At 35.2% G+C, this 24,926-nt stretch overlaps 1 protein-coding gene across 1 annotated transcript in view; it reads left to right on the top strand.

Annotated features, from left to right (window-relative positions):
• The first annotated feature begins 1,603 nt into the window (after positions 1–1,603).
• LOC118191087 (uncharacterized) overlaps positions 1,604–24,926 on the top strand; it is a 61,900-nt gene continuing 38,577 nt past the window's right edge. Inside the window, exon 1 of the mRNA XM_035361884.2 lies at positions 1,604–2,905. Coding sequence (XP_035217775.1) covers positions 2,191–2,905 — 715 coding nt within the window. The 5' untranslated portion in view covers positions 1,604–2,190. The remainder of the gene's footprint in view (positions 2,906–24,926) is intronic.

Raw genomic sequence — 24,926 nt, 5'->3', positions numbered from 1 at the left:
ATAATTATTGGATTATATAACAGTTAACTTCGTTTCCGTTATAAAATTATTATGTAAGTTAACTGTTATATAATTATTAATACTGTTAAGTGAATCTAGCGCCAGAGTGTCGCTATCGTAAACAAATACTAGAGTGAATTTTAAAGAATGCATTTATTCTATTGTGGTTTATGCGCTGTCGGCGAAGTAGATTTAATTCAATCTAATAAGTTTAAATGAAATGCAAGAAAAAATGCGTATAATTTAATATTCCAATACAAGGAAGTCATGTGGTGAACACATCAGATTTTTTTTTTTTTTTTTTTTTTTCCCTGTCAAACTGGCCCCAAAATTTTTCCGCTTGATAAATTTGATAACTTTATTTGGATACTTCCATATTCATCATAATCTACAATATGCGATGTTCAGTTTAATTACAGTTTTGTTCGGCAAAAGTGTCTAAAAACTTAAATCTTAATTTTTTAATCCTTCTATTTCTTTCCAACAGTTAGAATTATAGTTGTTGCTTTCTTTTTGCTATATTATGTAAAAGTTTATTTTGTTAATTTGAGCCAGGTGTTCTTAAGAAAACGGTGAAGTGTATATTCATTTCTTTCTTTATAAAAGGAAGGAGATGTGTGAGATTCCCTTGAAATGCATAGAATACGTCAGTGCAGAATTAACATCATTTTAAGATTGATTACTGCGTAAATTTAAACTTAAGTCAATGAGCTTCATTTCATATAACGGGTATTACTTATTCAATTTCATTATTTAATCTACAGCTATTGGATTTATAACATGAAATATGTGAAATTGAGAATGTCTGTGGTTAAAAGAAATAAATAATTTTTTACTCATTTTGCGTAGATACACATATATTATTTGTAAATAATTTTAATGGTAACATATTTCCTATTCATTAAAAATTTAATTTACTTTAGTAGTTCTTGAAAAGGAATGTTAATTTTGTTTAAAATAGCATTATCTTTGCTATGAAAATTCCGTAGAAATATAAGCTAGTTTTTCAAAAAAATATAAATAATAAACCTGTAATGACAGACAATATAATAAATGTACAGTACAAATATAAAAATGCGAGTAACGCATGTGTAATTTTCCTACCTACCAACATTTCTATGCATTTTATTCATAGAAGTACTACTACAAAACAGTAAAAGCTGTCCTAAAGTATGACTTTAGGACAGCTTTTACTGTTTTAACAATACAGCAATACAGCAACAACAATACAGCAATGAAATGTTTACAACAATACAGCAATGTTTACAACAATACAGCAATGAAATATGGATTTTTTTTTTTTTTTTTTTTTTTTTTTTTACGTGAGAAAGCGTTGGATCTGTGGAGGTATTCTTTTCCTTTCCTCTCAGTTAAGAAACTGTTCACTGCCACAACGCCAAGCTGTGCAATCCCAACACGGAAGTGAAAAACTTACCATTCTACATGCACCTCTTCATTCACGATCACCAGCATCTCGATCGAAAACAAAACAACACTAAAAACTAAAACATTCGACGAAAATGCATGACGCGTGAAAGGTAAGAAAAGAAAACGTTATGCCATGGATGCACTTGACTCGGGAGGGGGTGGAGGCCTGGAAGAAGCAGCCGGATCCGCAGGCGATGGGCCACCGGGCCATATTCGGCCACATTTTCAGGTTCGTCGACCGCGATTCACCGAGCCAGTTTTTATTCATTTCTTTTATTTCTTTTTTTGATTTTACATTGTTTTTATTTTCCCCGATACGCAAGGGTGATTTTTTCGACGATGCGGTGTTTTGAGTCGCACGCCAGCAGCATTTACCAGAGCAAGGCCAACCCCGTTTTCGTTCTCTCCTTATCCACTAGCTGACCAGTTGAGTCTCGTGAGTCTCTAGATCCGGTTCGAAATTCTGTGCGCGCTTAAGAAGAAAGGGCTTAGAAAGAAAAGAACATAACGGAACGCGCAGCAGGGACGTGCCGGAAACAAACTGAAAGTCGTTTTGGAAAATTTAATTCTGAAAGATTATTAACGCTGCAAAAGACACTGCAATGAAAACTGATTCATCGATCCCATAAAATCGAATTCGAACAATTATTAGCTCTTTTGTGTGGAAGCACAGATTTCTGAAGTATTATTAAAAAAGAGAATTCAGACGTCTAAACAAATTTCTGTAAAAGTTTTAGTATTTCTTTAACTTTATTGACGTAAATGATCATGGAGCTCATAGTATTAGCAACCAGTATGCTTCGTCTGATCTTAGTATCTGCAGTATACCTTCTTAACATAAGAGGACTTTTAAGATTGACTTGGCAACCCAGGGCGTGCATTCATGCCTTGACGACAGGTGCTGTTCTTCTTGCCGGTGTACTTTACCTCAGTAGCTGGGCACCATACATTGCATACACGTTGGCTAATGGTCACTGGTTGCTTCTAGGTGCTAGAAGGCATTGCCTCTTGCAACATTTCGTTGCTGCAGAAATTGGAGCTGTTCTGCTGGCTCTTTTAGCAGTAAGACTTATGTATAGATGTTTGGTGAGAGTTTACAAAAGACCCCCACCATCTGCCAGGGCGGCGAGTCTTGTTACCTGCTTAGCATGGTTAGGTCCTCAGCTCTTATACGATGCTGTCGCAGTGACCAGGGACGATACTACTCGGTCTCCCGACTCTTACCGTTTCTTGGACGATTTACTGGTGGTTCCTCAAGGTGCAAATGCTTCTCATGGTTACAGAGTTGGATTCATGATTTGCATGCAACTCCTCAGCGGTCCTGTACTAAGTTATTATGTGTGGCAATATCTTGTTCTTGTTCTGCCTTTGGCAGGATTAATCATCTACTGTTCAGCTAGGCTGATCCTTGCAGCTCATGTTCGGAGGAGAGACGTACCTGCTGATTCGTCGGTAGAAGCAAGAAATGGACGCTTTGGTGAGTTTATTTCATTTGCCATCAACAAACAAGTAATTAATTTTATTTAATATCTGTTCAACAATAATAGTCATTTTACCTGCCGCCATGTCAACGGGGCAGACTTTTGCTACACTTTTGTTTTGGGGAGACATGTAAATAATTCATGTTTAATAGTTATATAACTTTTTAAATGATTTGTAAATATTGCTATTAATGCCATGTTATTTTTGTGAAGCATTTATTTAAATATGAATGTCCCATATTTCACCTAAGCGTAAAAGATTACGTTAAAATAAATTCAGCTGCGCACATCTTAACAACAGTGCTAAAACTGAGGTTAAGGTAATAGAAGGAAAGAAAGGAATTTGGGTAAAAATAAAAATATTAGTTACTCCTTATAGTTCAAAGACATTACAGTTATGCAATCCGCGGAAAGAAGGAAAAATTATAATTAATGCGCATTTGCCAAACAATTCTCACGCGCTTTATGTTAAATTAATTTAATTGCAACGTTTTCAGAATTAACAACTTGCCGACATGTTTATTGTTTTAATAAAAAAAAAAAAAAAAACTTTTGATGCAGAAAGTGTTCGAAAATGTGGCTGCAAGCTTTTATTTGTTTAAATATTGATCCTGGAAATGCAATTCCATTTTCAAAGCTTTTCAATATAAGGTACAAAAGTTTATGAGAACTCTTTCAACTCTAAAGGTAGAATGGATATCAAATACCAACTCTTTCTATAGAACAAGAAATCTATTTAGTAATGCATTCATTATCCGCTAATAAATTAAACAATAAATATTCCTCAGCGCAAATTTTAATGAGAAATCAGTTTTTAAAAACTTCTAGGGAGTACATTAGAAAGTTAAATAATTGTGTTTCCCTGTAACTATTTCATTAGCAAATAAATCTGTTCTTGTTTTGGAATAGATCTCTGAGGTTTAAAAAAACTTTGCAACAGTTTTAGGGAATATTTAAATTCTGTTAAAAGTATTTATTGAAAAGTGATTTAAGTCAACAGCTTTGATTTCTAATATCTTCAAAATTTTTACATTTGAAGATGTTGAATGTTTTGTATTTATTTAAAAAAAGCGTGACCAAAATTTTACTAACTGGAAAATTTTCTGCACGTGGATCATATAAAAAGCTAAATTTTGCAGCTTCCGAGTACTGAAAACTTTCTCTTGAAACATACTTCCTTATTTTAAGAAATTTTACGTTTGGAAGTGCAGAATTTAGGGTCAATACATAATAAATTAAAGTCAGAAGGCATCTTTCTCAGATGACATTTATAGGAATAATGCAAATACCAATCATCTCTATTAGCATATTTCTTATAAAAAGCTTTTGTTTACCTTAACCTATAAGCTGATATACACTATTTCTTTGTATATTTTTTCATTCAGCTTTTTGGTGCCAGGCTCTGAAAATTTTATATAGATATTCGCGTAATTTTCCCCTTCCTCAATGGATTCAGAGAACGTGATTCCATAAACTTTAAAATGAATTCATTCAGGTAATGATCGTTTTCCTCTTATTAACAAAGACAATCCCTTGCAAACTACCTGCAAAGGTCACACCAAACCTGTTGAATTTTATGCAAACCTACTACAAGAACCTACCCATTGCGGTGAAGTAACACGAACTGACATTCAGTTTACAATTTTGTAGAATCAGCCGCATATTCACTTTCTCTAATTATTTATGAATGACTTAAAGGTCTAAGAAGTAACAGAGATAACTAACTAGTATAAGAGCGGGAGAGTTTCAACTTAAAAAGAAATAGAAATGAAGGTACCTTAGAGAAATAATATTGTGATTGTTAGCGGTACTTTATCCATGACTACATTCCTTTTGTTATATTTTTCTGAAGTTAAATGATTCACATAATTTTCCCCTCTTGATTTTAAACGATAAAATTAGTAAAAGAAGGGGAAAATACGCGAGGAAACAAGGTATATTAGATAATATTATTATGGCCCTACCCTCACCAAATCCTCAAGCATATTACTTACGGAACAGCAATAAGTATCAGATTCATCTATGTTCATTCCTGTTCTTTATGAAGCAGACAATGGCCGAGTCACTGAACACTGGTAGTTTGGTCCGCGGTTCGAATCCCAGCGAATTAGATACTGGATGGGCGTTTACGTGGTTTTCCCATGTGTAACGTGTATACGAGCTACAGTTTCCTTTAAAAAGTCCTCTAAGCAGGCCAAGCATCCCTTCCCTTAGGCAGATAGCCATCGCATCCTCCTACAAGTATCACCATAACATTATCTGACAAGCAATAATATGCGCTCACACCCAGAGCTTGCGTAACTCAAGCTCCAAATTCCAGTATCTAAAAAGTGGTAATTTTCTCATGAATTAAAATTTTATAAAATTTGTGGAGTATTTTCATAGTTGTATTCACAGGTCATATCATTCAAGCTTTAAGCAAATAACTGCTGAGAAATTTTGAATTCATCAGTACAAATTAATAACAATAACTGAAAACATAGCTCTGTATTAAACATTAGGCAAATTTAATAATTTGCACCAGAGGCTCCTAGCCTTTTCTGAGCCACCGCGCCCTATACAAAAAAAAAAAAAAAAAAAAAACCATAAAAAAAAACATAACCATAAAAAATATTAAAAAATTGTTCATTAAAATTTTAAAATATGCAAAAAAATAATAAGAAAAAAAAATGTTTTTAAATCTTAAAGACGTAATTTTAATTACGTCCAAAGGAGCGTTTATTTAACGTTTTCTGTGTTACTTTTATTTATTAAATAGCATGTTCTACGTACTCAAACTTTAAAATTCAGTTCAACAGGAATATCGCAAATTAATTTTAAAATGAGCATATCTTTAGAATTTCCGATACAGAGTCTCGCGCGCTGGAGAGAAAAATTTTTTTCGTACAGTGTTGCCATTGCTCGCTTTGAAATCGTTTAGTTTTTTAATCAAAAATTCGTTGAAAATTCGTTTCCAAATTTTTAGCAAATAATAACTCTTGATATTTTTTTTTCTTCATGGAGCAATACTTTGCTATTTAGTAGAACTGATTCATTGAGTTTAATTAAAAATTTGCAAGTCTTAAAGCAATCGCATAGTGATTATCTTCATCTATTCTTTACTCCGAGTTATTGCTCAGAGAAATATTTCTGGTGATATCTGATGGTGTGTCATAATGAAGAAAAGTTTTAATTACGTCTCTGACTGTTGGCAAGCTTAATTTCTGCTTAACTGTGTGTGGTTCTCCAGCTTTTGAGATTAAGAATGAAATATTACACGACGCTCGTAGTCCATCATTTTCTTGTTTAAGAAAACGAAGCAAAAAGATTTGATAGAGTTGGTTATTTTAAATATTTCCTTTCCAGTCCTTGAAAGTAGCATAAATCTTTGCCTTTGTTATCAACATGTATCTTATTCAAATTCTCTTGTAGTCTATAAAGTTTCATATCTGTATTTGAAACATCTTTTAGCAAATTAAACTCATAGATAATGATTGGTTTGTTGACTAGGGCCTAAATCCATACTTTAAATACTCAATATTGTACTGCCGGCATTTCTTCTCAGATTCAGACGTTCTGAAATGCGAAACTGGCCGCGGTTTAAATAAATTAACTTTTCAAAAGATTTATAGATAGTTATAAAAATAAAGGATATGATGACTTCTATTAATTTCAGTTACAAATATGGATTATTGGCCAAGCACACTAAAGTAGTAAAACATTCCTAGAGCTATCTCTGCCTTTTATAGGTTTAATTCTGTTCACGTATCAACTTATATACCTTTGTTTATTTTCGACATTGGTGCACCTGCTGTGTAAATAGTCAGTAAAAGTTCCCATATTTTTCTGGAAATATGCTTGATTGTGTAAATTACGTCTTTGCTTAACAACTTGCAAAGACTTGTCACAGATAGTACTAAACGGAATTATATATATATATATATATACATTATGCTTATTTACTCGATAACAGTGAGATAAAAAATTTTAGATAGCTAGATAAAATGTTTATTCATAAAAACAGTAGGTATTTTCGAAGTATTTTATTACATTAATTTCCTAAATGGGTAGGTACGCCACGGCCGCCTTTCTTGAATGTCTCAATGCCCCCATTTTACTCTAGACCCGCTACCTCCCTCCCATGGAACACTCCAACACCCACTAGGGGCAGTACCGTTGGAAACCTACGATTTGTAAAATTCGTTGAACAAGCCAAATAATATTCTCTAACCAAGGTACATAATATAAAGGCGAAACAAAACGCCGGGAAGGGATTTTAGAACACGGTGCATGTATAAGCGACAAAATATTAATTAAATTTCAAAGGGGAAACACACCGTGGCACTTCATAACTAGAAATGGATTTAGGTACGATGGAAAAAATAACGTTGTTTTACAGAAGAATTTTGATTTAATCTTTAATTATCGGTCAAACTGTCTTCTTACAATGTAGATCAAAAACATGCAGCACTATAAAATGCAGCACATTATACATCATTCTCACAACTCTTGGTAATGGACAGAAACCGGAGCTTAAGTTAACTTCATTCAAATTCGTTTATCCTAGAAAACATAAAAGTAAATAAATAAGTAAATTATTTCCCACATAGGAAATATCTGGCTTGCATTATGTAATTAGCTCTTCTGTAAATCCGAGCAAATTTCTCTTAGAAAATGCTCCAAAAGATACACAATTAACTAATACTCAAAGAGTACTTGTTTGCTGTCTAGAAGAAACTAGTCAGCACTATTTGAAATAATACTTCAGAATTTCCAGTAGTGCCTTACAAAGCACCAATTAATCGAGACTCAAATATTGGTAGTAAAATAATTAACAGTTTTTTTTTCTTTTTTTGAAAGTTATATTGGATGCAAAACCTTATATATATGAAGATTAAAAAAGTTATATATGAAGCAAAAAAATTTTACTTCATATCTCATTTATTTTAATTACTAGCCGCTAAGCGGCCAGCCTGCGTCTGGATTTTAAATGTACCAGAAAATGCCTAAAGGGAACAAACACCAAACATTAAATTTAAAAAGAATTTTATTCTGCAGAACAACTTTATTTTAAAAAAAGGGGGGGGGAGAAAAAAGTAAAAACAAATTTTCAATAAAAATGTATTATATATATATATATATATATATATATATATATATAAATTTTAATTAAATAAGCAATATCCTTTAATACAAATATTAATTATCCTAATAAATATATTAACCAACTTCCCGTTATAAAATTTTAAGAATTCAAATGGTATAAAGAGTATAAAGGAAATTTAAGAAATTTGTTTCCTAAAAAAAATCATGCAAAATATTTTATAACATTAAAATAATATATAATTAAAACATAATATAAAAAATTACAATGCAATAAGCAATGTTCTTAATACAAATACTACTTAACTAGTAAGTAAATTAACCAACTTCCCGTGCAAAATCTTAAAAATTCAAATGGTATAAAGGAAGTCTGTGTTCGCTAATAACTCAGTCACTACTATAGCTATCGTCACCAAATGTTCTACAAGTCTTTTCTGTGTCCTGGAAAAGGTCGACATCCACTTAAAAAAAAAGCTAAAATCAGAGATATTAATTAAAAACTCTTAAAATGCTATTTTTCGTCTTCATTTTTCCGAGTGGCAATAGCGCTGATATCAGCAGCAATGGCAACAGTGATATATCAGCAACAACGGCGATATGATGCGATTTCATCAAAAAACATAAAATAAAGGAAAAATATCATTCGAATTTGGAAAAATCGCTTCGAGGTGAACTGGCTGTTGTCTAGATGCACCCTATGTATCAAATTTCGTAGCACTGGGTTCGTGCTTACGCGCAGCACGAAAGAAAGATGCACACACAAGACAGACTCTTCTTTTTATTATATTGTTGGGTGCGTACGGGTTCGTTATGAAATGAATGCACAAGTCCGATGAAAAATGAACAAAAATTTATTATTATCACAACAAAAATGCTTAAATTTTCTCAAATTATCATGCAGTATTACAATATCTCACAGTAGTTATCTTTTAACTACTCAAATGTACAATAGAACGTAATTCAAAACAGCTAAAGAACGCTAATCCGCGAATTCGCTATAATCAACAACAGCAGTTTTCTAAACAACAGCAAAGCAACTACTACAAACTGAGATGTTTTCCTCCTTTTATAAGATTTTAAAATCACGCGCTAGAATTTTCCAGTACTTTCTCGAAATCAAAAAGAGATATTTATTTATTTAATGCACGCGCTCTTGTATTTTCAATTTTCCGGCTTAGCTTTCTTTTAATATTCGTCACGCGCTGTATTGCGCGAGAAATAAAACCATTTAATTTATAATTGAACTAACATTAGCTTTTTAAATACCAAATTCGTAACACTGCCCCCTTCCCAAGGACTGCACGTCCCGGGCAGTACAATCCCTGGACAGGAAGCTAAACTTACAACTGTGGCATAAATGCATTAATAAGCATTACATTGCAATAATAAACAACATGAACAATAAATGCAATACATAAAACAAATCAAATGCTGTCAAATACAAATCAAATACACATTTAAAAACAAAATGGACCATGGTCTTATACTATTTACAATTATTTACATTATGTACTATGGCCATAGTAATGAGCTAACCTGTCGTAATGAACGACTTTAGGTTTAGAATTCGAAGACTTACGAATCCGAACCACGACGTCATTCAGCCTGTTTAGGACTGTGTACGGCCCATCCCAAGGTGACTGTAATTTCGGACAAAGTCCTTTCCGTCGAGTCGGATTCCACAACCACACCTTGTCTCCTTCGTGGAATTGATGTTCAGTAGCTCTTGTGTCGTATCGGGTCTTCATCTTCTCCGTCGCCAAGTTGACTCGCTCTCGTGCAAAATTGTGCATCACTTCAAACCGGGCCTGGAGATCTTGAATATATTCCTCAGACGATGAAGGAGCATCCGGAGGGCGGCCAAACAATAGATCACAAGGCAGACGAAGGTCACGACCGAAGAGCATCTGTGATGGAGAATAGCCGGTAGTCTCGTGGACAGCACTGAGGTAAGCCAGTAAAAAGAGTGATAATTTCTTGTCCCAGTCCTGTTGGTTTCTGGAAACCACTAATGAGAGGTTATTAAGGATGGTTCGATTGAACCTCTCTACCATGCCGTCCGACTGGGGATGCAACGGCGTCGTTTGAGTTTTGTCAATGCCAAGTAGTTTGCATAGTTCTTTGATTACTGCCGAGGCAAAATTCCTTCCCTGATCGGAATGTAACTGAAGAGGCACTCCGAACCTGGAAATCCAGTGCTGTATCATTACCTCAGCTACTGTGACTGCCTCTTGATCAGGAATAGGATAAGCTTCAGGCCACTTGGTGAAGTAATCAATGACAACGAGTATGTATTTGTTGCCATCAGCAGTTCGTGGCAGAGGTCCCAAGATGTCAAAGGCGATACGTTCAAAGGGCGCACCTACGTTGTAACGTTGCAGTCTGCCTCGTCTGCGTTTCCTCGGTCCTTTCCGACCTGCACAGGCATCGCAAGATCGGCACCACTTTTGCACGTCATTCTTTGCATTATTCCAGTAAAAGCGCTCACGAACTCTCTGTAAGGTCTTCATAATTCCAAAGTGACCTCCTGTAGGGCTGTTATGTAGTTCTTTGAGGACATCAGGAATCCGGGATCTTGGAAGTATCAGTTGCCATCGGAACGTCTTCCCATCATCCGACTCGAATTTCCGGTATAAGACGCCGTTTCGAATGTGAAGTGAATCCCAGAGTGCCCATTATTGTTTTGTTGTAGGACTACAGATAGAAATGTCCTGCCATGTAGGTTTTCTGTTTGATGACTCTATTAAATCAAGTATGGGTTTAATGTCGCGGTCTTCCAGCTGGTCTTTCCTGACTTCATCATCACTCCACGGGTCTCGATCAGCCGATGTTGATGTTGTAATTTGTCTTGCGACCGGAGTCAGCAGCTCGTATTTCGCTTCCACCCTGGAACAATATCGGCAGCTTTCTTGGCAAGGTCTTCTAGACAGGGCGTCGGCGTTCCCGTGTGATGATCCCGTACGATGACGGATAGTGATGTCATATTCTTGGAGTCTCTGTATCCACCTGGCTATTTGACCCTCAGGATTTTTGACATTTAAAAGCCAGGCCAATGAGGCATGGTCCGTGCGGAGGAGAAATTTTCTCCCGTATAGATAATGATGAAAATGTTCTACAGCTTTGACTATGGCGAGCAACTCTTTCCTTGTGACACAGTAATTCCTCTCCGGTTTAGACAGGCACTTGCTCCAGTAAGCTACTACACGTTCTTGGCCGTCTATTTCTTGGGACAAAACAGCACCGACACTTTCATTGCTCGCGTCGGTGTCGAGAATAAATGGTCTGTCGAGCTGAGAATACGTCAGGATTGGAGCAGATGTTAAAGCTTCCTTTAAGTTGTTAAATGCATCCTCGCATTCCTTTGTCCACAAGAATCTTTGCTTGCTCTCTGTCAGCTTGTGAAGTGGTCTTGCAATGGAAGAAAAGTTCTTCACGAATCTCCTATAGTAGATGCAAAGCCCTAGGAAGCTTCTCAGCTGATGGACATTTTCAGGACGCGTCCAGGATTTAACCGCTGATACCTTTTCAGGATCCGTGCGCACACCTTCTGCAGAGATGACATGTCCCAGGTAAGTCACTTCCTTTCGAAACAATTTGCATTTAGCGGGAGTCAGCTTCAGATTGGCCTCTTTCAGTTTCTGAAGCACCTTTCTAAGATTTTCTAGATGCTCTTCAAAACTCTTTCCGACGATGATGATATCGTCCAGGTATATCAGACAGGCTTCGTAGGAAAGGCCTTTCAAAACAGTCTCCATAAGACGTTCGAATGTTGCCGGCGCATTACACAGTCCAAACGGCATAACTTTGAACTGCCAAAGTCCTTGTCCCGTAGTAAATGCCGTCTTTTCTCGGTCATCAGGATGGATTTCTACCTGCCAATACCCACTCTTTAAATCAAGTGTTGAGAACCACTTGCTTCCAGAAAGAGTGTCTAGAATGTCATCAATTCTAGGAAGAGGGTAACTGTCTTTCTTCGTAACCTCATTCAACCGGCGATAGTCAACGCAAAATCTTGTTGAGCCGTCTTTCTTTCTGACGAGAACGATGGGAGATGCCCATGGACTCGCTGAAGGCTCGATGACATCGCCTTCTTCCATATCTTTTAACAGTGTTCGCACCTCTTTCTGTTTAGCAAACGGTAGACGTCTTGGATGTTGCTTGATCGGGGGATGATCGCCAGTATTTATTCTATGTTGTGTCAAACTAGTTCGACCCACGTCAGAAGACGAGCGGGAGAAAACAACTTGAAGATCTTTAATGACGCGATCGGCAGCATTTTTCTCTTTATCGTTTAATTGTGCATTCTGCAATAACTCCGATGTAATGCTCTCTGAGGACACGGATTCTAGGATGTTACTCTTTCTTTCAACGCTGGTTACTGGAGTACATGTTGCAACCACTTCACCTTTCTTAATAACTCTCGACTTTTCAGTTACATTGGCGACTCTCACCGGGATAACCGTTCTGGATAGGTCGACGAGTGTTGAGGCTACTAGTACTCCTTTTGGGATATTACAGTTATTGGGATATTCTATGATGCCGTAGCGGAAATTTCTATTTTCGGCTATGGATCCAGGAAGTAAAATTTCTGTTCTTTACGGTATTGTGATATAGTCTTGTGCTATGATTTTATGGACAGATTTAACTTCTTCATCATTAACGAGAAATAACGCTATGTCCTCAGATGTAGAATGCAATTCGTTATTTTTAAAATCCAAGGAAAAATTGTATTTCCTTAGAAAGTCCAATCCGAGTATGCAAGAATCAGTGATCTCTGCTACATATGCCGTGTGATGGTAAGCGGCACTTCCAAACGTGATGTTAACATTTACTTTTCCGTCGATGTCGATCTTCTCACCGGACACAGTCTGGAGGGTAACGCAGGGCGGCGTCCAGATAAGTTTGTTTCCTAGTTGTTGAGCCAAATCTTTTCGGATGATGGTGACGTTGGCTCCTGTATCTATAGTCATATTGCACGGAACTCCATTAATATGTCCTATTATGAAAAGTCCATTACTGCCGCCTCTCACTGCAGAAATCTGAAGCGCTTTAAACGGTGGCTTTTCATTATCTGGCAACCTCCGCCCCGCGAGATGGCCACTAATTAGTTTCCCTGCTGCTTGTTAGAAGCGGTCTTAACATCAGTACCCTGGGGTGTTTTGCAGTTTCGTCGTATGTGTCCTTCAGCACCGCAGTTCCAGCACTTAACGGTCGGTTTCTTTTCACCAATATTCCGTCTCAAGGCGTTCAGTTGTCTAGTTAAATCGTCAAGTCGAGCGGTGACTTGATCCCCTGGCTCCTGGACTTGAGCAGCTCTGACTGGGTGGTGGTCTCGACGAGAGGCTTGCTGGGCTGCCTCAAATTTCATGGCGTACACTAGAGCACTTTTTAAATCTTTTACATCCGCCATTCGTAGAGCTTTCTGTATTTCAGTATCTCGGATGCCGTCGATAAAGTATTGCAAGGACAGGATTTCCCTTGTTTCTGTCGGGCATTCCGAAAAGGCGAGATGGGACAGCCTTTCAACATCCGCGGCGAGCTCCTGAAGTGTTTCGGTAGGCTTCTGTTGACGAGATTTTAATTGGAGCCTGCTGTAGTCTTTTAAACACTTCTCCCCAAAGCGCAACTCCAAGGCGCCGGACAGAGCTTCGAAATCTAACCTTTTGTTTTCGGGAAGAGTCTGAAGGATATCCGCTGCGTCGGCTCTTAGAGAAGCGGCGAGATGACAGGCCTTAGCTTGGGAATCCCATCCATTCGCATCCGCCACGATAGAAAATTGTGTCTTATACACCTGCCAGGAGGTCTTCCCATCATATGTGGATAGCTTCAGAGGTGGACGAGCAGGCATTGGTAAGAATTTAAAATCATCACTCCTGCTCCCTGCCGACGCTACGAATTTCTTTAAAGTATCCATTTCTTTGGCAACTGCAGAAACTCTCTCATCAATTTGTTGTTCGATTTGGTGTTGGACGGCACAAACTCTTCCTTCAATTCGTTCCTCCACAGCAGAAACTCTCCCTTCTATATGTTCTTTTACAGAAGAAACTCTTTCTTCTATTTCTTCTTTCACCGAAGAAACTCTTTCTTCAATATGATCTTTTACGGAAGAAACTTTTTCTTCAATATGTCCAACTTTATTTTCAACTGCGTCAATTCTGCCTTCCATAGCTTCAAATTTATTTTCTATTATGCAAGTAATTTCTCTTTTCATTTCTTCTTGACCAGCTTGAACGGCTTTCATTTCGTCCTTAACGGATTCCTGGCCCAATTTCATTTCTTCCTTAACGGATTCCTGGCTCAATTTCATTTCCTCTTTAATTTCTTCTTTAAATGAGGCAAAGGCTGATATTAACTGCCTTAATTGCTCTTCCATCGCTCTTGTTATTGGCATTCAAATCCCACTTCTGACACCAAAAATTGTTGGGTGCGTACGGGTTCGTTATGAAATGAATGCACAAGTCCGATGAAAAATGAACAAAAATTTATTATTATCACAACAAAAATGCTTAAATTTTCTCAAATTATCATGCAGTATTACAATATCTCACAGTAGTTATCTTTTAACTACTCAAATGTACAATAGAACGTAATTCAAAACAGCTAAAGAACGCTAATCCGCGAATTCGCTATAATCAACAACAGCAGTTTTCTAAACAACAGCAAAGCAACTACTACAAACTGAGATGTTTTCCTCCTTTTATAAGATTTTAAAATCACGCGCTAGAATTTTCCAGTACTTTCTCGAAATCAAAAAGAGATATTTATTTATTTAATGCACGCGCTCTTGTATTTTCAATTTTCCGGCTTAGCTTTCTTTTAATATTCGTCACGCGCTGTATTGCGCGAGAAATAAAACCATTTAATTTATAATTGAACTAACATTAGCTTTTTAAATACCAAATTCGTAACAATATGTAGAGATTAGTTGAATATAAGTGATTTTTAAACTAATATGTTATAGAGAAAGGTTAATGCGCCATTAATAATTATCTATTGTATTTCAATTGGACGGTTTGGGCACTTAAAAATTTACTTTTATTTTCTTCACGTTGAAAGTAGAAAATTGAATGTAATTAAGAAAATTTAAAATAATTACTTGGTAATGACTTAATACGGTTTTAGAGATTGTTTCTATCAATGTGCGATAAAATTTATTCATTAATGAAAGAGTAGAAGAGAAACACACCAGCACCACGCATGCAAAATTTCAAATGAACATGTTTGAGTTAAATTTGGATACTCCAATTGTAAAAAAATACCTTTAAAACTACATAAAGATTTTTTTCGTGCTGAAATATTATGCTTCCCTCTATTACTTTTTATGCCCATTTTTTACAGATTGGCATAGCTTTATTAATTGCCCTATCTTTACTAAACTGAGTGTGCTGATCAAGAAATGACATTAGAGATTTTCAATTGGGTCTCTTTTTGGTGGCTCACTAGTGGTCGAGCGACAAACTCACTGCACACTGGCAGTTCGATTTGAGTTCGAATTCCGATGAATGGGCTGACCGCGTGGGTGTTTTTATAATTTTTTCCATGTGTAGCATAGATACGAGCCAGTTTTCCTCAGAAAGTCTTTCACGAAGGCGTCCCTCCCCTTTGTTTTGAATTGACAGATAGTTCTCGTGTCTTTTGCCATAATCCAAGTAAACCATTCCAAACTTTCATTTGGTGTTACAGAACTAGAAGCTGAAGTTTATCTATCAGCATCAGGCTATGTGTGAAACGCTGCTAGGCACCATGCAGTATCGTAGTAACATGGCAGCATTTATAGAAATATGAGCAGTATTATCACTCGATAAGGTTAACGTAGGTAATTTTAATCATTAGCATTAATAGAGGCCCGCACAAAAGTGCAGCTAGGGGGAGCAAAGGAGGGACATCTGTTTCTGGGCTCTGCATCCAGGGGCCGCTGAATTACTGTAAAAAATTTTAGAAGGAAATATTTTCCATTCTTGGCAAACAAGAGGCGAACGCGAAATCGTCACTAGTTCCCGGACTCTGAAAACCCTAGCTACGACTCTGGACCCGCATACCCTCCCGTGCGGAGAACTGCAGTTATCTAAAACTCAAAGATCGTCACTGAAACATAGAAAGTTTGCAAGAAAATAATAAAAATGTTACCCTTTGCGAAGAAACGTAGTCTATCTTAATTGTGATAATGATTTTAATTGAACTAAAAGAAAAATTTTGTGGGTTAAATTGTGAGTAAAAAATTTGTCCACTTTTATCAGCGGAGCTGAAAATGCCGGACCTCGTGGTATGAAGGTTACAGCAAGTGTAAAGAAACTTTGACTGATATGCGGCATCAAAATAAAAACATTAAAACGTTCAAGAACATTTCACCTCATGTGTCATCATAGCAACAAAACGGAAAGAAGGTTTATTGCGTAACATGAACATTAGTGATTGTAGCCATACAATTCCGCAACACTCCACTGCATCATTCTTTATAATTTGGGAACGCATTCAGTCAGTCTTCATGCACCTGAGTATTTGTAAGCTCCTGTTCGAAGTACCTTGTGTTGCTTGATATTTTTGTGTTGTGAGTGTGGTTGCTGCGTTGTATGCATGTTAAAATTTTTATTTCGAGGTTCTGATAAAACTCACACCATGGACGTGTGTAAACAAGCAATAGAGATTTTCTACACATACGAGGAAATTTAATTTTGAATCTAGAAAATGCGCTGTGCTGAAGCAATAAAAGTTAACTCCTCGTACTTTGCATGCAAAACTGAAGATCAGAACGGAATCTTGGCTCCTCATGGAAGCTGCACCAATTGTTTATCTACCTCCGTGAATAGTATATAGACTTCAACTATTTTTCTGACGACCATATAGTATTCCTCGGAAAAATGAACGTGACCTTTATTCACACACCTTTCTCAACTCTTTATTTTATCTCATGGTGGTGCGAGGGAAACTGGTTTCATTCCTGGAAAAAAGTGGAACGTGGTAATCCCTCGCTCAAAGTTCCCACTCGTCTAATTGTACGTGTATTGTTATGCATCGACTGTCCGTCGCTGGCCACCCCCTAGATGGTAATGGATCACGTTCCAAGTCACAACCTGAGAATTTTCAACAAATTTTCCCAGGTCTTCGACATTATACCTGTAAACAATCAATTCACATTATACCAGTAAAACCAGATTTCAACATTATACCTGTAAACAATCGAGAGACGCTCTGAAAATTTCGGGCAAATAAGAATCCAGGGAGTCTTTTCGATACGCTCAAAACTTTGGAACAAAACACGATGAGAACAGCTCCAGAGTTATTTCGTAAAAGAGAGAGTTTGCTTTTTTTTTTGTGGTTTCAGTTTTGTCAGAAAAAGCATATTCCGCTCGCTCTGTCGACAGCATCTTCTGCTTACGGTACCCGGCTGTCCACTGCCGACCTATGAGAACCTATACCTATATGAAATAGACTGTATGGGTTCTTATGTTTTTATACTTTTTTATATTTTCCTTTCTTCTATGAATCTTTCGATTTCTATGAATTTTTTTTCATGGTTGCTCGTAACGGGCAACCATGGTTAGAAGGAATGTGAAGACTGTCTCACTCAAAAATTTATTTTCATTTTCTTCGAAAAAGAAACGTGTTTACAAACTTTCTCCCAACATTAACAAACTTCGAACAACTTCAGAGATACTGAACATTCTTTTCTTTATTCCTACTTAGTCTAAAATTTTAAATAAAGTGAAAATGCAACCCCTGACGGTTTATGCATCGCGACAATACGTACATGGAAAAGTTTGCTGTATGATGTTTGGAGTGCCTATGCTATGGCGAGAACCTATTCGTCATACAGCAGACTGCTATTTCTGTTTAACCCCATCTGTTTGCAAAGCATGCCAGAAAGAAAAAGAACACGTTGATGCACCCGGATCTACTTTCAGAAAGATACCTTCTTTTATACCACTGCCATCCAATCAATCCAAAGCCCCGAGTGTGTTTCAGCCTGAACACACGATAAAGTTAAGTACACAGGATAGAAAGTAGCATTCGACATCTCAAGGTCTGTTCTTTTTCCCGTCAATGAATCACATAAAATAACACAAGCTCCATTAAACTAAGCAGAGACTTAAAACTTCCAAAACTTAAAGCTGCAATGCTGACCTGACAGCTACAATAACTGGGTCACCTAGCAAATCATCTGAAAATGAAATTGTAATTTCTAAATAAGAGCATTCGGATTCAGGAGGAAAAAATAAGTGAAAAAAGTATTTAATTTTTCTTAAATTTCCTTTATGTCAAATCTTCAAAAGACGAGCAAAACTTTGTTGATAGGTGTTAAAATGTAATATAAATTTTGCTGAAACTTCTAAACAAGAGCCAGTCTTGGATGATAAAGTGCATATTTACGATCAAAAAGTGAAATTAAGTAAACGAAAACTTGTTTAATTTCTTTGTTTCAGTTATTGTGGCGGTATTTAGTACGAGTATCTCATTTACGTCCTGATAAAAGGTGATAAAAAGTAGAAAGAAAAGTAAAATTTAAAACATAAGATAATAACTTAATTGAATTTAAAAACCTTACAAATCTACTTCACGCTTTTTAAGAACATTACGTCCAAAAATACAGATGGAATTATTCGTGCTTTTTGGTAGTAAAAGTGACTTTTTATTTTAAATATTAGAGTTAAAAATTCAATTTTATAAAGCCTTTAGTTTACATCACAGTCTTTTTAGGAAAGCAATATGTATAAACATATTTTGAAACAATTTTGCTCTGTCCTTAATAATTGGAAATAAAGGCAAAAATTTTCTCGCCTTCGGTGCATTATCCTTTATGTTAAGATGTGTGTGTGTGTATTTAATTATGGCAAAGCACACTAGGGCTATCTGCCTAAGGGGAGGGATGCCTTCGTGGAGGACTTTCTAAGGGAAACTGGCTCGTATACACGTTACACATGGGGAAATCCACGAAAACACCCATGCACCCAGTCCGTTCGCGGAGTTCGAACCTCGGACCGAACTACCAGTGTTCAGCGACTTTACCGCTCGGCCGCTGCTGGGCCTATGTTAAGATGAGTGGAGAAGTTATTCAGAAAAAAGTATTAAGAAAAGGCAAATTATAATAATAAATATATTTGTAGTTCGGAGGTTAGTAAGTTGGAATTCTTCTACATATTTCATTAATTTGTTTAAAAACGTATTATAATTCTTAGAACTTTAAAACAAAATTGAGAGGGAATGTTTTCACTTTTGTATGTTATTGTTTAACAAAGATTATATCTGTTATATTCGAAAAACAAATGTTTTAGATGTAAAGGAACAAAATATTTGTCATCAACAGCCTCCTTCCCAGTTTCTGAATAATGCCATTTGCTTACATCACCTGATAATATGAAAGTGATTCCTATGAAATGTGAGCTATAAATTTCGTTAAATAGAACTTTAAATTACAATAAACGTTTTCATTTCAATACAGGAGCTACAGAAAAACAGTGTTCCCTTCAGTATCATCAATTTTCGCTGGAAGGGAACAGAACACTGAAAAATTTTTAAATCTTCTTACAAGATTTTGGTTATAAAAACCATACCTGGAATAAAAATTACTATTTTCCTTAGCTTGCAAATGTACTGTACAAAATATCGCTCTTCCTTTACTGATGGAATAAATAACGGTATTTAGTTTGAGTATCACTAACCCCAGAAAAGTCATCAAAAACGCACTTATGAGTAAAGGAGAATTATATCTTGCTCATTAAGTTAGGATTCAAGGAGGAACTTTGATTAGATAGGACATAAAAGTAATAAAATTTACATGTCTGAGAAATATATTTTTCTAACGTAAATGAAGGTATTGTTGTGGAACCAGAAATTGCATATATCGGGATCAAAAATTCTATCAAACGTTTAAACCATCGAAAATGCTGCCCTGTGTCTTTCAAGAATCTTTATAAAAGATTCATGGAAGAAAAGAAAATATAAAAAAGTTCAAAAACATAAGAACCCATACAGTGCTATTTCATATAGATATAGGTCGAACAATCTTGGAGGAGTGCAGGATGAGATGGTGGGAGTTTTCATATGGAATTTCTTATATCAAGAAAAGGTATGAAAGCCACTGAAATCTTACCGGCTTATTGACTAATACTGAGCACTTAAATATTTTGCAGGCCAAGCCAAGCTGAAAACCGTATACCTCAACCATTTAGATTATTTCCTTTTTGATGGACATATACATTTATGTTGTTGCTCCAAATGACCGGAAACTTGAAATTAATGCATTCTTCTGGAATAGTCAAAACCCAGGGAACATCGGAGGTGGCGACCAGATTAGATCGGGAGGAAAGGAAAGCTCTGTATCAATTTTGATGCAAAAATACCTCGGTAGACAGATCCGATGATCTCACCCCTCTTCTTCTATAACCGAACCTTTCGATTTCGGCCTACAGCTACTATACGCTAACAAACATCCAAGACTTCTCCAAGATTCGAATCCGGGCCCGACGAAGAACGACAGCTAGCACCGTTAACACTATACAGATTAGAACGGCTACGGATATATTTATATCAGTCATATAAATTTTAACAGTGCATAAAACAAAATTTTGCTTAACTAAAAATGTGTGATTTGAAGTTAATTACAGAAATAATGTGAGTGTCTCCAAATTCCATTGATTTACATATATCACATATACATATACATGTTATACATACGTATACATATATCACATATACACATACGTGTTATATAATATTCACATATACGTGACATGATAAATAAAAATTTACATTTCAACGTATCCTGCCCCTATCTAAAAAATCTGTATCTTTATAAAACAGCATCATCAAAAAACAATGGAAAACAAGCACGCAGATTACTTCTTAATAGCTTAAAATGCTAAATCTCCTTGGACGCAGCCAACTCTATAAAGAAAAGCAAACTGTATTTTGAATGTGTTCACTACGTGATCCGTTACTTGAGCATTTACCATTGTGTATTCATGCGCACATCACGCTTCGTAAACTTAACCTGTCCATTGAGTACAAAAGGATTAAGAGCTTCCTGTAAGACTTTAAAAACAATTTAAGTAGAACGTGCCATCTATTTTCCTTTCAAAGGAACCCTGTTCATCACAAAGCCAGAGGGTACTTGCACCACATTTGTCATGAAACGAATCCTAGAAGATCAACAAATGCATGCTCTCTAAGAATAGTGGAAGAACATAAATTACACCGAATCTTGTCCACTAATGGGTATAAAAAGTCAAAATAAAAAGCATTAAGTGAATAAAATCCGACTTCAGTTACAATAGAAGGGTGGTTAAAAGTGAGAATAAAAGGAGAGATATCACGTTCCATTTCCTTGACCTGTGGTAGCCCTTTGCGCAATGACTGGAACGTCCTGTTGGGTATTTGAGCGTAGTCGTGTCTGCTCAACTCATATTGTTTATTTTTGCAAAAAGCGGGCACAGACGCCCACCAAGGCTTTTCAATACAATGGTCTCGATGGAAAATGAGGTTATGAAGTTATAGAGTGCCTGCATCCACTTATAGTTACTCGCTGCAAGAAGCCAGCTAAAGAAAAAGTTAACAATAGATAAATCTGAATCGATATTTCACAGAAGTAAAGAGAAAATAAGCAGTTCGATTGTAGGGCGACTAAGAGCTTAGATTCCCTCCTAACGAAACCAAAAGTTGCAAAATAAAATCGTGGATAAGGAGTGGTAGAAACAGCTAAATCTTGACGACTCCAGTTTAGCAGAAGACATGGATGAAAAACATTTACGAAAATTTTTATTTGAGAAGAAATATTTGTAATAAAACAAAAAAGAATGCAACGATAAAGAATATACAAACATAACAAAAGAAAGGGAGCTCTTGCAAGCTCAGCCATTGGTATTTTCTTGGTCCTAAATTCAGATGATAATAAAAGAACATTTAAAAAATAGTCTTATAATCCCTATTGTAAAATCCTTATATTAGACAAAAATTTCTTCGACATTTTTGAGAAAGCCGAAATTTTACCTTTCAGTATGAAACCAATCTCATCTGCTTAATTGAAATTACAGAAAATACATAATTAACCCAGGAAACACTGTATACTAGATGAATGAACCGTTACAATATATCTGCAATCTAACATCATAAAAGTTTTCTAGAAGTTTAACACATTTAAATTTGATTTTTAAATCAAATAATAATCAATTTTCAATAAGTAAGTTGATGGAAAGTAATAATTAAAGCCAATATAAGTGTTTTTCTACTGCTTTTTCCCAAAAGCAACACTGGAAAAAATATTTCCCTTGAATATTCAAGGGAAAATTTTAAATTTCCAATTTTTGAAATTATTTTTATGAGGAAATAATGCGATTATACATCCCGTATCTATATTTTATTTTAAAATATTTTTAAATTTAGTATTATTAAGCCAGGATAAACAAGACGTTTCTTCATCCCTTTCATATTATAAAATTATCGAGATAAAAATTTATGAAGCTGCTACCAATGAAATACCAATGAAAATTATGAGCACGCTTCATTGGAGTGTGCTTATGCTCTCTTGTAACAATGCTATACCCCTGAAATTCCAGCGGAATACTGATTTTACATTACTTGTGATTATTACAGGTACAACGAACAGACATGTGAAACTGATTATAGATTAAGTTGAATGCAGAAAATTTAATTTCTCGATGAGATATTCTTATATTGCTATAGAACTTGTATGTCTTCGCTTAATCTCATTTTAGTATGGTAGATCTGTATTATTATTAACGCGCAATTTTAATTTGACCTGTCATTTAAAGAATTATTGTTATTGTTGTTTATTGAGAATATCTGCGTTTTTGCTACACGAGTATTTAGCTACATTCTCGAGAAGATATATATGTATCTTATTGAGCCCTGCGGTAATGACATCTTTTCAAATCTCAACATTTATTAAAATGTGACTTGCATATTTAAAATCTCTCTTATTTGCAAGTGGTATTTTTAAATCCTTTGTGAAAAAAAAAGTCATCTACTTCATAGTTTGGGGGCATTATCCCGTTTGGAATTATAAAATCTAAATGCGCGCCTAAGGAAAAAAAGAGAGAGATAAATTAGGTTACATCTCTCCAGAGCTATTTAATTTATGTGTTTATTTGGTGGGAAAATAAAGATGATGCACTCCAAATTGTTAACTATCTTCGGTTCGTCGATCATCATGCGAGATTTAAATCAGTAGCAGGTTAGTGACCGTCCCAATTGTCTCTAATTTTTTAACTATTTCGTTTGCCTCAGTTTGCCACTTTAAAATGACTACATGGAAAAAACAAAGCTGTTAATTAACTCGACAAAATTAATTTTTCAAATTTCAGTTAATTACCTTTTCATTTGAATTCGTTCGGGTTTTTAAAGGTGACAGTCTGAAAACAAATAAACAGAACAAAAGTCTTGCTATAAGACATCATCCATTCTTTTTTGCATTAATATTATTTACATTTTTAATGCGATTCTTTTCAAAAGGTTTCTCGAAGCCATTTGTAATCTTTTATAGTATATTTTCACAAAAAAAACTGATTTTCAGTCGTTGATGCGCCACTTAACAATGCGCTAACAGATCAGTTTTTAGGGATAATTTTATACTCGTGAAATTGTAGAGATACATGAATCTTTTGTTTACCTTATGGTTAATTATAAACTTTTATTCAGTTCACTGACAGTGTTTCGCTATGGGTGGAATTTTGTGATCGTTTTTTTAACCCACTTCCTGATAAGCTATTGAGTTCAAATTTTATACACCCACTATTGGTAAATGAAAATGCAATGGAGCGAAGTGATTTTTTTTTTTTCAAAATTCGATTTAACTTTTTTTTATATAATTTAATGTTTAAACCCATTTTTTGCACATGTCTACTACCAAACTGAACAACTTTTTAATGAAACTTGTGTGAAAACTGTAAATTAATTTTGGAAGTTTTAGTGAAATTTTGAAAATTTCTAGAAAATTTTGGATTATTTGACGTTTATGATTTTAAAATTTCAACATCTAAAAACGTATTGGCTATAAAGTTCTAAAATTTTCATAGATTACAAAGCAGACTTTTCGCCCTCTCTTAAAGCAAAAACGATAAAAAAATTTTTATCTAGAGATTTTCCATATTTTTTTTAAATGTGCTGCAGTCGGGAGTAGATGATAGAAGTATTTTGAGTTTGACATTTTGATGCACTTAATGATGAAGTTTACCATCTTAGCACACTTAATGGTAAATTGGCAGTAATCGTTTTTTTCATTTTAGCTTCAACTAAAATGTTCGCTACGTAATATTCTTATCACATCCACTTTCCGGTCTTGAATATACAAAGCGACTTCTTCTTTCTTTGAATGACGTTCACTTATTTTCCTCTATTTCATAATTTTCTCTTAATGTATTGCTTGTGTTCTAATAATAACGAAAAATGTCATCAATGATAACGTGTAACTAAGATTTAAAAACAGAAAATAAAATTCGGTTTTAAAAAAATTATAGAATAAGCTTTTATTTAAAGTGGCTATGATAAATAATGCACTAAAAGCAGAAAAGCAGAAAAATAATTTATTGTTTAATTTAATGGGAATAATACATTAAATGATTCTATTTAAGAAATCATCTAAAATTTTATATCTCGAATAAGAAAAGAGTGGAGCACCTGAATAACAAAATCTCTTAATTTAATTTTATTGTCAAATGTATCAGCTGTCATCTTTTTTAATTTGCTTATTAACTGAATTGTATTCTCAAATGTAAAGCCGTTATCCTTCTTAACTCATCATGGACACCCACATTTCTATTATTCGCCATATAAAATTGTAAATGAATTCTGCAAATTCAATTATTTTATCTATTATTCCGCCTAAACTGTATGGTAAATTATTTTTCTCATTCTAGTGTATTAATGTTTTCACTTATTTTAAATAAAAGCTTATTGTATTAAAAACTTCTTAAAACTTTATTT

The sequence above is a fragment of the Stegodyphus dumicola genome, chromosome 10 (genome assembly GCF_044657685.1).
Source record: "Stegodyphus dumicola isolate Sdum_Otavi_A_Nest chromosome 10, ASM4465768v1".
In the NCBI taxonomy this organism is placed as follows: domain Eukaryota; kingdom Metazoa; phylum Arthropoda; class Arachnida; order Araneae; family Eresidae; genus Stegodyphus; species Stegodyphus dumicola.
This window is presented reverse-complemented; position numbering and strand designations above follow the sequence as displayed.